Source organism: Echiichthys vipera (assembly GCF_963691815.1).
Source record: "Echiichthys vipera genome assembly, chromosome: 13".
Taxonomy (NCBI): domain Eukaryota; kingdom Metazoa; phylum Chordata; class Actinopteri; order Perciformes; family Trachinidae; genus Echiichthys; species Echiichthys vipera.
The window spans coordinates 26,027,697-26,042,343 of NC_139838.1; the positions used below are offsets into that span (position 1 = coordinate 26,027,697).

Genomic DNA, 14,647 nt, shown 5'->3' on the forward strand with positions numbered 1-14,647 from the left:
CCTAAAAGGCATTTCCTGTCTCGTGAATCCTGTTAGCATCTTAAGGCACATGTTATTCAGAGATACACGTTTGTTAATCACCACAATCACACACAGCATGCTGTGCTTTAGGGCCTGCTCACACTATCCTTTTGGCCGCGGCCAAAACCGGTTTTTCAGCTAAAGTCTAGCACCTTTAAGTAGTGTGCGCGCACCCGCTCCACGCTCAACTGGGGCCAGCTGGCCCTCCACGGCCCGCTTGAAATAGGTGGGCTTTAGCGGAGCCGTTTGAACATGTACGAGCACGAGCGTGCGCACGTGTACGCGCACGAGCACGATGCCTACGGCGGTTCTGACGTCATTTATGTGCGCATGTTCGGACATAGAAAATAGAAGGACGGACCATGCGCCGACATTTACAACAACAACAATGGCGACTATAGGCGCTTAGAGGAGGAGCGCAGCAGGCTGGACATAGAAACACTTAACGCCTATATCACCACTCAGCCCCTGAAAGACCGCGCGCATTTTATAAACAAAGCGACGCATCGCGATGACGTCTATCAATGCGTGTGACGTGTTACGACGTGACACGTCACACGCATACGTGATGACGTGATGACGTACGGACAAGCAAAAAGCATGGGCCGGGGCCGAGGCCGGGGCAGTGTGAGCACAAACGGGGCTGGGGCGCGGGGGGGAGAGGGAGGGGGGGACAAGTACCCTAAAGTCCGGGTCTCGGCCCGGGAGGATAGTGTGAGCAGGCCCTTAGTGAAGCTCTGACCAAACAATACTGATAACACTTTGCAGGAACCAGCCTCCACTCAAAGATAAATGACAGCTGTATGTGTGCGAGCAGACAGGTGAGCCCAACACAGGTAGTCATTAAAATGTCAAAACTGCAAGCTTCAAAATTTTGCCAACTTATTTGAATAAACAAATATTACATATCTAGTTGATCCGCGACAAATGCGGACAAATGAAAGAAAACTGCGTGATATACCACCACGGTTTGTCATCTCAGTGGATTTGACTACTTTGAGTGAGTAAACGTAGCTTCTTCTCTGTTTGACATGTGCCGTGTTGTATTTTTGGCAGTGAAGGTATTAATATCCAACCCCGTCAAACTGAGCCAAGAAAAAAACACATTTAACGTCCACGAGAGGTTCAGCAAGAGGTCAACTTTCTCTTTCTTTCTCATGCATTTCACTCAATCAGAAGCTACAGTTTTGTGGCCTCGGGCCCAAACTAGAGGAAACTGAATCTGCACCATCAAAATGGGAAGATTAGATGATATGTGACTGGTGGTCTACACAGACGGCAATTTCCTGCCTGTTACTGTAGCAACACATCATATATACAGAGAGTACTTTGTGTGAGAGAGACTGAGTGAGTCTCAACCTATATATACAGGACTGGGCAGGTACCAATGACACTGTGTAAAGCAGTGCACAACATATATCCACTACTGAATCCTGACTTTGGCTCTCTGAGGTCAGAAAGACGCATAGTAAAAACTGACACAAGGACATTTCTATCTATCTGCGTGCTACAGTGTGTGTAAGGAATAATACACGTCAAAATGTCCTGATATATATAAAAAATAATGGACAGGAAGGAGATGAAGAGGAAAGGGGGCGGAGGAAACGCCACATAGTCACGGTCCAGTTTGTATTGTCTTCTGATTCTTCTTCATTCTAATTAATAAATATTTAAATAGTGTTTAACAATTTATTATTTATTTAAACACTTTTTCGCTTGTTTGTTTTAAATGAGTTTAAGTGATAATGTCCACATTGTCTGCTATCATTCATTCATTCATCTTCAACCACTTGTCCCTGTCGCGGTCCACCCTGGACAGGACGGTCCACCCTGGACAGGACGCCAGTCTATCACAGGACACATAGAGACGAACAGAGACAGACAACCATTCACACCTACGGTCAATTTGGAGGAAACCGGAGAACCAGGAAAACCCACGCAGACACGGGGAGAACATGCAAACTCCACACAGAAGATCCCCAGCCAGGATTCGAACCAGGAACCCTCTAGCTGTGAGGCGACAGTGCTAACCACTAACACAGCTTTGAGCTTGAAGCATTGTTGTTATGGTGATCTGCAATTTAATATACAGCGCCCTGCACACTGACGGCTGAGCTGTTGAACATATCTTCGTTTGAGGTCATACTGATTTTATTATTATTTCTATTCTGCACAGGATCCCGCCTCAGTGGCTCTCCGTGAGTTTTTTTCAGTTTCGTCAATATTAAAAATCTGTTTGGGCAGTTTTTCCTTTTTCAATTCAAGGGTTGACAAGGTGAGATGTTGCTGTATGCGTATGCAATCTGTAATATTTGTCTATACAAATACAACAAAATTGGCTTTGCTGTATAATCAATATTTATGATTTATACTATACTGTCATAACTATTCCACTATCACTCAACCCCGTCTATGTGGATCTGCATGTTTCATTAAGTCTGCACAGAGGTTGGCCCAGGGTTTATGTCCAAGAGAGTCAGTGCCAGCGTTTCCCCCCCAATGACTGGATCATCTGATTATTTTATGCACAGAGCTGCATTGTCCAATTTGCCTGTGTGTGCATGTGTGAAACACTGTGTGTATACGCATGTGTGTGTGTGTGTGTGTCTGCAAAATGAATATGTGCCTTTCCAGTGGACAGCTATCTTGCCTGCTGCAGGCAATCCAGGAAATGCTTCTCCACTGGTCCCCTCAGATGTGTGTGTGTGTGTATGTGTGTGTGTGTGTGTGTGTGTGTGTGTGTGTGTGTGTTTGAACAGCAACAACAGCCCCCAGCCCAGTGCCAGCTGGACTCCCCATGAAAGGACTGGATGTAAGGGGGGAGGATGGAGGGATGGGTGAAGGGGTAGAGGACAGAGGGGGTCACAGCCTCTTGCCAGTTTGCTCTTTCAAACTGGACCCGAAGTCATGAGAGTTTTTAGAGGACTGTCCTGATGCTCAACTCCTGCTGCCACCTCTGTTTGTGCCTCTCCATCGCTCTCTGCCTTTCCCCCCCTCTCCAGCCCTTACACTCAACTTTATCTCGGTTTTCAGCCCTCCTGCAATCTGTCTTTTTTTCTGCTGCCCACCCCACCCCATATCCCCTCCCATCCTCCACACTAACAGTTTTTTTCTGCCAACATCCTTTCCATCACTCTCTCTCTCTCTCTCTCTCTCTCTCTCTCTCTCCTCTCTCTCTCTCTCTCTCTCTCTCTCTCTCTCTCTCTCTCTCTCTCTCTCTCTCTCTCTCTCTCTCTCTCTCTCTCTCTCTCTCTCTCTCTCTCTCTCTCTCTCTCTCTCTCTCTCTCTCTCTCTCTCTCTCTCTCTCTCTCTCTCTCTCTCTCTCTCTCTCTCTCTCTCTCTCTCTCTCTCTCTCTCTCTGCTGGGCAGATCCAGCTGGCGCTGTAGCAACCAAGCAAACCATGCATATCTGGCATCACATGTGCATGTGAATGGATGGGAGTGGAAGGTGGTGTGTGTGTGTGTGTGTGTGTGTGTGTGTGCGTGTGCGTGTGCGTGTGTGTGTGTGTGTGTGTGTGGAAGTTAAGGGAGTTGCTGTACACATTTCCCTCGTCAGCAAAACACTTAAGAAAAAAAAATCTATAGCTGTGTTACAGCAGTGTTCCCTCCCCAGAGCTCAGGATACACGAGAGAGAAACGGACTGTGTGTGTGTGTGTGTGTGTGTGTGTGTTTCTCAAAATGCCTCCTAGTACCACCCAAGCTCTTCCTTCAACTGTTCCTCCCTCCTCACTTCCTTCCTCGTCTCATCCTCCCTTTCCTTCCTCTACGCTTCGGTCCCTCCTTCCTCACCTCTCTTCTCCGCTGCTCTTTTTTCCTCCCCTCTCATGCAACCCCACATCTTTTCCTCCTTTAAGCCGTGGCCCCGGTGGAGGCTGAGCGGAAATCATGACACATGACGGCTGCTTGACGGCAACAGAAAAGCCAGCCAGCACTGTGCTTTCATCTACCATTTAACAGAACAGAGAGGAGCTGTTAACAGTTCTCAGCAGGGACGTGAGCGGGCTGAGCTGGGCCTGTGTACACAAAGTGCTGGGGTATTAACTGTTACATTATTGAGAGCCGTGGCCTTCCACGCCCGACAGTTTAGAGCTCATGCTGAATGGTAGATCCTATCACTACAGTCAGTTGGAGTGATTTACTCGTAATGATCGTTCTGATCCTGTTCAAGTAAAGGTGAGACGTCAAGACACCTTTAGCAAACAGATTCCTTACATGATGACTCCCATGCAAGCTACACAATAAATTAAAAAAGCAGTCATCAACTACAGTCACAACAAACTGATTTAAAATCTTCGGTGTTGCACTGTTCAGCTGCACCGCGGCGTACCCAGCCATGATTCTATGCATTGTGTCTGCAACCTCCCAGCAAACGATCACTGTGTTGATATCAGCCTGCTTGGTAGAAAGGTCAGCTGGGGCCGACAAGTAATGGTCTCCTTCCTCAACCAAGGCTGTCTTGTACTGAACTAATTGGCTCAACACATGCATGGTACTGCAAGTGTCATTCCAAAAGGCCTCGCTGTGTTTAGCTCTCAGTACTACCACTTCTCCATTATTGAACCGCTGGGCGGCTTGTATTGTGAACCAGCTGTACTGAAGGAAACGCAGTGCACCGACGTTCATCGAGGCCAGTGGTGCTCTGTTAGCGGTTTACATGACAACAGTTTCAGTGCTATTTTGTCTGCAGATGATTTTTAAATACTGCAGGAAGGAATGGCCACAGTGAGCTGGTTCGATGAGAAGGAGAAAAGACACAACACGCACACCTACAACATGAAATCAAGATTAACAGCTTAGTTTAGTATCTCATGAGCTCAATTCATTATGTTTCTTTCTTCCAATTATAAAAACATTCATTTTCTCTTACAGTATTCTTAAACAGACAGGCAGAAGAAGGTACATGATTCATTGGTTCGGTTATTAAACTGATGGTGCGTGCTTTCATTAGTAAGTGACATGTTGCTGAATGAGTCTTACGTGCATGATCGTTTTTAGAAACGTGAATCTCATGATGTAGTCGTTGTGATTCACTACTAGTGGCAGACCGGCCATCTGGAGCGTTGGGAGTTTTTCTGGTAGAGTGCCTTCAGATTTGGCCCGATGCAAAGAAAGTCATTAAAGGTCATGATTCACCTGCTGCTAACACAATTAGGAGTTTATTTATTGAATACTTTTACAATGCTAGTAGGTATTAGCATAGTCCTGAAAGGACTAGAGTGGCTGTTAAACACATAATATGCCTCTACGCTGTAGTTATGCTGCGGTTAAGGCTTTTTATAAAATATTTATGTTTGTTTTTATAGATACAGACGCACAATCATGTATAGTTCACTGTTTAACTTCTACTAGCATAGCATTTATAGGCTTAAGCTGCTTTATCATATGAACTCTGGACAATGTGGGAGGAATCAGGTCTGGACCAAATGTCCAAAGTTGCCTTTTCATACCTGATGCAACAACAGGAGATTGTTTGAGTCAAACACGCTCTCACTTACTGGAAATACTTTGGTTTAGGCAAGGGGTGGCACCCGGGTAGAGCGCACATTAGGCTAACATGACGGGGATTACATCACGGCCACATTACAGGATTCATACTTTGACCACAAGCACCTGAGTCTCTTGCCATTCCTTGAATATTTATCTCCAGTTAAGCATTTTCGTTGGTGTCTTCGTGTAATCACACTTCTTCTCACCCTCAGACGCTTGTCTTCTTGTCTACTTGCTCGCTGTGAATTCAATGTTACACAGACTTTGTACTGGGGAGCGGGCAGGGTAAAGTACATTAAATGTCAGGTCCAAATGATTCGGACAGTAGAGTCTTGATCATTTCAGGGTTGCTGTGCATGTGTGAAAGGGGATAAAGATTGTAGCATTGGTCCCTAGAAGAGCTAGATATCTGACCGCATGGTTTAGTGCTTAAGGCTTATTTGGAGGGGGATTCAAGTTCAATGCTCACCTGTGGAAACATGAGTGAATAGTCCTCAAATTATAAGATGAGCTATTCTAATTCAAAAGCGACAGTGTTTACTCTCCTACACTTGTGCCGACTTGCATGTATCAATACCAAATTCTACAATTTGTCGAAATTATATTTTGCAGAATAACATTGATGTTGAAAAAACACAATTTGCATTTAAAAAGTAGCAAAGAAACACAAAGTGAGGATTCCCATAATAGCACGCAGGTGCCAGGTTGGCTGAAGAGGCTGCCATGTAAGATAAGCTTTGATTCCCACAGTAGCCAAGCTAACTCTCATCATTCAAGTTGTGTTAAAGTTTCCTCGGGCAATCCACCAATGTACTCGCGGGGAGTCTTTGGATGAGTGTTTCAGCTAAAATGCTAAACTAAACATACAGAAAAGCTGCCATCATTGCTTGTTCACTCAGCAAAGCGCTCTGTCAGCCCACACCTCACCAGCTTCACGTCCTGGCACCCACTCCATGAGTAAACGTGTTAAACGGAGAGATTAAGTGACTGTGTTACTTTATACCCATCCAGTGAAACACCAAGGACACATTTAGCACACAGGAGGATGGATCTCTAAGTCACTAAGTCTGGGCTTGATCTCAGGTACTCGAAAAGATAAAAAAACAAACATGTGAGTCCTCAAAGTGCTCAAAGAGTGTGTGTGTGTGTACTCTGTGAGTAATGTGTGGAGGTTTTACATGTGCCTGTAAAGGATTTCAGTGTGTTAAGCTTACGTGTGTGTGTGTGTGTGCGTGTGTGTGTGTGCTAGAAGGGGAAAGAGTACCCTCCCTGATACTTTGAGTCAGTCACATTGCTACGCTTCCAGCAAGAACAGTAGCAGCTTAGCCACTTCTGAACCTCCCACACATCCCTCCCAACACACCGCCTGGCTACAAAGCATCTTTGTTCCGAGAGGAGACAATTCAAATCTCCAGCTCCAATTTCCCACAGATTTGCTAAATGTAGCTTTCGCCCTGTCTTTTGGCAATAGTAGAAGTTGTACTTGTTTTTTTTGTTTTGTTGTAGGCTTAGCATGGTGATTATTCTAGCTAATTCCTCAAAAAAAAAAAAGAGTTGTAGAAGGAAGGAAAGAAAGTGTTTTGACCATTAAGGCAGACAGAGTGAAGTAACGCTGTGGGAACACACACAGCGAGAAAAAAGACACTCACAGGTTTCCAGGCCTGTCTGCTGATGCGCAGTGAGGCATTTCAGCATGCTGACATGTTCCTGGGTTTGTGTGTTTATGCCTGTGAGGGCAGGTGTGTGCGTGTGTGTGTGTGTGCGTGTGTGTGCGTGTGCGTGTGTGTGTGTGGCTGTGTGAGTGTGTGTGCGTGTGTGTGTGAGATCAATGTGTGGAAGCATCAGAGAGCAGAGGGAAAGACAAAAAAAAAAAACCCCGGACCGAACATCGTGGCAACAGCAGCCGATTCACCGGACGTGCAAACGTCAGACCCGGCAGAAAGATCAAGAGTGCATGCAGACAACTGTCATACTCTTACCAGGCGGGAGGGAAGATTCAAAGGTAAAACAGGAGAGACAATTTAAAAGATGAAAGATAGAGCACTTGTGCTTAGGAGGTGTTAGTTGTTATGCAAAAAAATAGCAGGTGCAAAGGAGGTAAAAGGTGGGAAAAACACAAGAAAGAAGAAAAAGAAAAACAAACCTGGGCAAAATGGCTCACACCAACTTGAACCCCTCTGAAGAATTTAGAAACCCTCCGACAATCCCAACATTGTCGAACGCACCGCAGGGCCAGAACGCTGCAACGAGGGCATACTCTTACACTCATAAAACCACCATTCAGGTTTAATTTACGTCCAGCAGAGCCTTCCCCGGTCGCATTGTGGCCGTATACAGTAGATCACAGTTTCAAGAGAGTGGTTTTCGATCGTGGAGTTATAAACAGTTCAAGTTCGCCCTTGTCTTGCAATTTGGCCCTGCTGTGGGGAAAGGGTCAATCAAAAGCCTCGGCCGCGCTCTGCTGAAAGGGAGATAGCGAGGAGGAAGAGAAGGAAAAAAATCCCACGTGAAGATTGAGAGAGACCAGCACCCCTGCAGCTCTCAGATCAGCCCTGATCCCAGCATGTGTGTGTGTGATAGATTTATGTTTCTGTTCATGCATGTGTGCAAGTGTATGTGATTGTCTGAGGAGGGTCGCGGCCTGTGTGTGCAAACGTCCTCCTCAGTGTGTGAATTTAACCATGTCAGAGCGCACACAACAGATTGTACAGGTGAACACACACCAGGATAAAGCATGGAGTAGAATCGGCTAACTAGTGTGATTCTGTATGAGTGTGTGTGTGTGTGTGTGTGTGTGTGTGTAGTCAGTGACTTCATGCTGCTAAAGAAAATTGTCCCATTGTGTTTGATGGGATGTTGTGCGGTGTCACCTGTGTGTGTTCATCATAATTGCGGGTAAACATACATGCATCTGTACTGCTCTATATGTAACGTGCATATGTACACACTTCCACACTTCTGCAGCACGTGTGTGTGTGTGTAGTTTGATGGACTTACCGATGACCATGGTGGTGATCTGGTGCCTGCTGGCCCCGTGCTTGTTCTTGACCTCGCAGATGAAAGTGGTGTTGACGGCGTCGTCCACCTTCCTCACTGTCAACTTGTTGCCATTGACCACCACCGTGTCTGGCAGAGCACCGGAAGCCCTGGAGAGAAAGTAGGAGGATGAAAAGGAAGAGAGGGAGGAAAGAAGGAAAGAAGGAATGAATGGGGAGTGAGGAGAAAAGAAAAACGTGTTAGAAAAAGCAGCGATGACACCATATGTTTTGAAAAATTGGATGAAATAAGTTGAGGGAAAAAAGAAAATCAAAAAGGCAAAATCAATACGAGAAATGAGAAAAACAGAAATAAAGATGGCAAAAGAAAAGACGGAGAGATGGAAAACAAGAAAGGATAAAATAGATGGTTTGTGACTGTGATATTCAAAGGCAGCATTAATGTGAGCAAAGTCACAGAAATGTGAACAGCCAGTCTGTCTTCCTGCTCAATATTCATCAACCAAACACACGCAGCGCAGCACGGCGTCCATCCGTCAAGAAGAGGCGTTGAGAACATTTGTGTTTGTGAAGAAAATCCTAAGAAATGATCGTTAAAGTGGAAAGAGGATCGTTTCGTACACTTCTGTCGTGATTAAAGCAACAATTAGAAACTCTGTCCCTCTCTCTGAGTGAGGGGGAGGGAGACGCGCGGACAGATGGAGGGAGAGGCGCGGACAGATGGAGTGTGATTCTTACGCGGTCCAGGTGACGGTGGTGGGCTCAGGGTTGCCGTTGGCCATGCAGAGCAGTACGGCATCGGAACGGCCGACGTACCAGTTGTTGTCATAGCCCTCTATGGACACAGAGGGGGGGTCTGAAAGAGAGAGAGAGAGCAGTGATAAGCACTGTGTTGTTACCTATCAATGACTCTGAGATTCATACAGATGTTTGACTTCATGTGGTTTGCTCAGAATCTCCAGAGCGCCACATAACACAGAGAGCACCATGTCAGATGGCGGTGCCCTCTTTTGTTATTGTTATTTTGTTAACTTCCACTCGAAGCTACGGTCTACAATTTAGAAAATTGGTAATTATTGTTAACATCGCTTATACGGCGATTATGGTCCTTTAGTACGATACAACCAAAAAAAACAAAAAAATCCATCCAGTCTATTTGGGCGGCATTAGCTCAGTCCATAGGTGGCTCAGCTGAGAACCGTAGGGTTGGCGGTTCGAGTCCCTGTGTGGATAATGAATGGAGTTTGGACCGGTGGCTGGAGAGGTGTCAGTTCATGAGCAAGGCACGAACCACCAACTGCTCGGGGCGCCGATCCATTGGCAGCCCCTCGCTCTGACATCTCTCCATTAATTGCATGTATAGGTCTTGTTTGTGCATGTGTGTGTATTTCGTGCCTGTGTGTGTAACCTGAATAATAATAACAAGAGTGAAAAAAATTTAATTTCCCCTTGCAGGATTTATAAAGTAATAATTTTTCTTCTTCTTCTATCAGCCGCAGGCCTGCATAGAAATTAACCAAAGAGAGCCAACCGGTCTGAAAGGCTCCTTTTGGCTCGTTCCTTCCATCAAGTCTTCTCGAGTCACCTGTTTTCACCTTTTGTTTTGGTTAGCTTGCAAAAAAAAAGAGGAAATCCAACCGTGGGTGGAGATACTCAGATGGGGGCAGTGTTTTCTAATGAGTCTGCATGTGACATAAGAAGTGGAGCTAAATCTGAACGGCTTGTTTTTTGATCCCGGCGGCCCACAGAATAACACCCTGGGTTGTGACTCAGTGAAGAGAGTTTTCACCAAGTTGTCGTTCATAATATCTGTAAACTGCAGGTCAACAACGTCATCATCTGCCATGAGTCTCGTATTGTCTTATTAATGTCAAAATGTCTAAGGCAAAACCTAAGTACAAGACAAAAAAGGGGAAACAATATGTACATTGATGTGTTTGAGCTTCTCTATATCCCAAATTAAGAAAAACAGAGCTCAGTCCTTAAAGAGCTTTTCTCCCCAAAAATCAAAGACACTCATAGCAGGAGGTTGAGAAAATCTTTAAGTGTCACTCTCATAAGAGTCTTATTTAAAAATGACGGCAAAACAGAGTGAAGTGTGTGAGAAGTCAGAAAGGCAGAGCAGAAAAGCTTAGCGCTCTTTCCCTTTACAGAGAAACACTGAGAAAAAGAGAAGGAGAGAGAGGAGTGTGAGGGGAGGACAGTGTGTGGGAGGCTAGTGTGTGTGTGTGTGTGTGTGTATGTGTGTGTGTCCCCGGTGTGTGTGTGTGTGTTTCTGCGTGTGTTCATCCTGGAGAGCGTTGACCTATAAAAGCTGATCTGTGTTACCCAGCAGACAGGAGACATGATCCCTCACACCATCGCTAAACTAACACACACACAGTGAGGAGTCAGAGTGTGTAAGTATTCTTCTACCTTTGTGAGGACCAGGAGCGTTAGGACATTATTTCAGCGCTTGTCATCTTGATTAAGGATTGGTTTTAGGGTCAAAGTTGCAACTAGGTTTAAGTTACAGTTACAACTCTACGGGGAACCCAGACTCTGTCGGTCGTGTGTGTCTGCTGTCAGCTTTACTGTGTCCCATTGAGTTTTAATGCAGCTTTGGAAGCTGTGCTGCCTCACATTACTGTCTGGTATAATGAGGTATGTATCTTATTAATTTTTAAACAGACTATGCTTGTTTTGTGCTCTATGAAGAGTTGACCTGTCGGAGAGCCACCTAGCCGCACGCACAGGGCAAAGGAAAAGACAAAAAACTAGAGCGAGCAGCCTCCGTGGCCCGTGTAGCTGCTTCAATTGGATTCAACAGACACGCTGTGCTGTGGACATCCCGCAAGAGCCGTGTCGCAGCACTTACGGAGCCCATGGAGTTAGGGTTAGAGACTTAGGACTGAGTGTCCTTACATGTACAGTAGTACAGTACAAACATGTCTGTGTTATTCTGACAGCAGGTGATATCCCTCAGCCTTGTGCATGTTTAAATTTGAATGTACGTGTTGTGTGTACATGATGTAAATACATGTGTGTATACACCCACGCTCACAGAAATACTGCACTCATGCAGATGCTTAATCTAATAACATACACGTTGAGATGCTCAGTTTGTTTGTATGATAATTTGACAGCTTTACGTGCAGGCATGACCCCGTGTGTGTGAGAGTGTGTGTAGCCAGCGGTGTCTTGTGTTCATGTAGAAGAATTCCTCATATGTGTTGCTCGTTATTTCTTGGCGCAGCTTGACAGGCATTTTGATTATACGTGTATGTTGTCTAACAATTGCAGATTATAAAAAGAGGCAGAACAAAGGCAATCTGTTCCATCTTTGCGGTAAAAAGGCAGCAAGGCCACACAGTTGAGACAATGCTGTCAGCATCCCAAAATCTCTGTGAAGCTACATTAAACCTGTCTAATATTTTAATCCCATGGAAATTAATGGATTAGATGAAAGAAATATATATGTGTGTGTGTGTGTGTGCGTGTTTGTGTGGGTGTGGGTGTGTGTTTTTGTGTGTGTGTGTGTGTGTGTGTGTGTGTGTGTGTGTGTGTGTGGGTGTGGGTGTGTGTTTGTGTGTGTGTGTGTGTGTGTGTGTGTGTGTGTGTGTGTTGACTATCTAAACTCCTGAAAGTAAAAAGATACTCTTAGTGTTTTGTGCAACTAACTTTTAAAGAACTGTTTTTAACGTTTGGGTTAAAAATTAACAACCAATGAGAAACTGTGGCAGAGAAAAAGACTTTGGTGGATGCTACAGTGACCTGTTGTTATAAAGCTAATCAGTGAAGGATTACAATCACTAAATGAAAGGCAGACGGCATGACATAATGGTATGCTGACTGTAACGCACGTATACCAGGTCATTTTTAGTAAAGGTCCCATATCTTAGAACGTGAGATCTCCATGTTTTTTTAATTATAAAGCAGGTTGAGGTGAATACGGGCTGTGTGCATTTCTCTGTGGATTGAGCGTTTAATACTTTGAATACAGAAGCTGCGTCAGGATGTCTGCACGGTTGTGATGTCACACATATACTTATGTAAAGGTGGAAAGTGCTGCTACAGTGAGAGTGGATTCAGGTGTATTCAGACGGACAGCGTGAGCAAAATAATGTGTTTTTTGAACATTAAAGAATCTAGAAACAACGAGCAGATATTCATTCATTCATCTACAACCGCTTGTCCCTTTCGGGGTCACGGGTGGCTGGAGCCGATCCCAGCTGACATCGGGCGTGAGGCAGGGTCCACCCTGGACAGGACGCCAGTCTATCGCAGGGCATATAGAGACAGACAACCATTCACACCTACGGGCAATTTAGAGTCACCAATTAACACGTGCACGTCTTTGGACTGTGGGAGGAAACCGGAGAACCCGGAGAAAACCCACGCAGACACGGGGAGAACATGCAAACTCCACACAGAAAGGCCCCAGCTGGGATGTGAACCTGTAACCTTCTCGCTGTGAGGCAACAGTGCCAACCACTACAACCTGAATATAAAATGAGCATGAAATTAAATGTTTATTAGTTACAAGTTAGCCGGAAGTAGAGTGCGTGGTTAAAGCCTTACGTGACTTGAATGTCAGGCAATCTCCTCCCATCCCACTATCTCCACTATCTGTTTTGCAAGGGTACAGTCACGCGAGCCGAGACGAATGTGACCCAGGATGTTAACTTATGAAGTCAGCCATACAGTGATAAAACAGTGTGGTCTGGCAACGCAAGACGAGTTATCAATTAATGGTTTGGCTAAGTAGGGATCATGAGGTAAACAAATGCTTAGTGAATATTATTTTATTTACTATTTAACCTTTATTTTACCCAGAAAATGTCTCACTGAGATTAAAAATCTCTTTTACAAGGGAGTCATGGCCAAGACATATAATAATAAATGTAAATAAATGTTAATAAATGTCTGAAACACCTTAAGCCAAGACGCAGTTGGTTTCGGGGATGGTTTAAGCTTTAACTCCCTCATTAAAAGTCCCAGCAGCCGATTGCATATTGGTCTACTCCCGCAATAAATCAAATTCTAAGTACGTGAAGACTGCAAGGCTGCTATACTGTATGCACGCGGGCCTTTACGCAATCGTGCATTAAAGAAACATTAACTTTTACAACAAATGAACATTATGGTTTATTTGTATTCCTGTGTTATACCCACAGTGTTTAAACTATGCAAAACCGAAAATGTGCTCTCAGATGTTACAGCAAATAGACCAGATGTTGTTTTTGTTATGTAGATCATTAGAGAAGTGCCTGGGAAGTGCTTTAGAAGGGGTGTGTGTGTGTGTGTGTGTGTGTGTGTGTGTGTGTGTGTGTGTGTGTGTGTGTGTGTGTGTGTGTGTGTGTGTGTGTGTGTGTGTGTGTAGAAAGTGCTGCATACTAACATTTAAGTATCATCTCCTCATCATTGCTGTCTCACAGCTTGGATATATAATGTGGACTGATGTTTTTTTTATTTGGCAGTCTGTGTAATGTCTATGGTTTAGTGGTGAAGGGTCTGCAGGTGACTGCCACAATAAAGTCATAAAGGCTCTGGCGAGGCACTGATGTGTGTCAGATGACGTTGGCTCCTTTGGATCCAGCCAAGTTATTTCAATCCTCAGTTGGACCCATGACACATGGCAGTAAAAAAGTATCCCTTAGGACTATACATCATCATTTATCGAGGAAGACACTATTAAGTGAACATTAGTATTAAAGTGTGTCTTACATTCCACCGAGAGCTTGACAGGGTAAACCCACGGCCGCTCCTGTGTCCTCTGGTCGACCATGCAGGTCACCTCCCTGCCGTTATCTGCCGCCATGGGAACCAGCCGATACTCGCTGCGGACCGTCACCGTGCCGTCAGGCCCGTTCGTGGTGCTGGTTGAGTGGTTTCCCCCGACCGACGCCAGCCACTTAATGGTGGCTGCAGGTTTGCCATCCGCCGCCTCGCACTTGGCCACCACCACCGACTTGGTCCCGGCCTGGACGGTCACAACGCTCGCTGAGTTCTTAGGCTTGGCTGGAATGAGGGAGAAAGGTGGGCAAAAAAAAAAAAGGGGGGAGAGAGAAAAAAGAAAATTGGCAGCAGCAGGAGAGAGATGGAAAAATAAATGGTGATGAAAGGAAGGGGGACAAGAGGAAGAGGGAGGAGGGCAGGAAAA

The 14,647-nt window shown here is 45.2% G+C and overlaps 1 protein-coding gene across 3 annotated transcripts in view; it reads right to left on the minus strand.

Annotated features, from left to right (window-relative positions):
• Nucleotides 1-14,647, minus strand: part of pvrl2l (PVR cell adhesion molecule related 2 like) — a gene marked incomplete at its 3' end in the record, with an annotated part of 333,771 nt that overhangs the window by 163,883 nt on the left and 155,241 nt on the right. For all 3 annotated transcript variants that reach the window (XM_083925546.1, XM_083925545.1, XM_083925544.1), the window contains exons 4-6: nt 14,212-14,505; nt 9,244-9,361; nt 8,507-8,655 (exon numbers count right to left, since the gene is read on the minus strand). In XM_083925546.1, the coding sequence (XP_083781672.1) occupies nt 8,507-8,655; nt 9,244-9,361; nt 14,212-14,505 (561 nt within the window). The remainder of the gene's footprint in view (nt 1-8,506; nt 8,656-9,243; nt 9,362-14,211; nt 14,506-14,647) is intronic.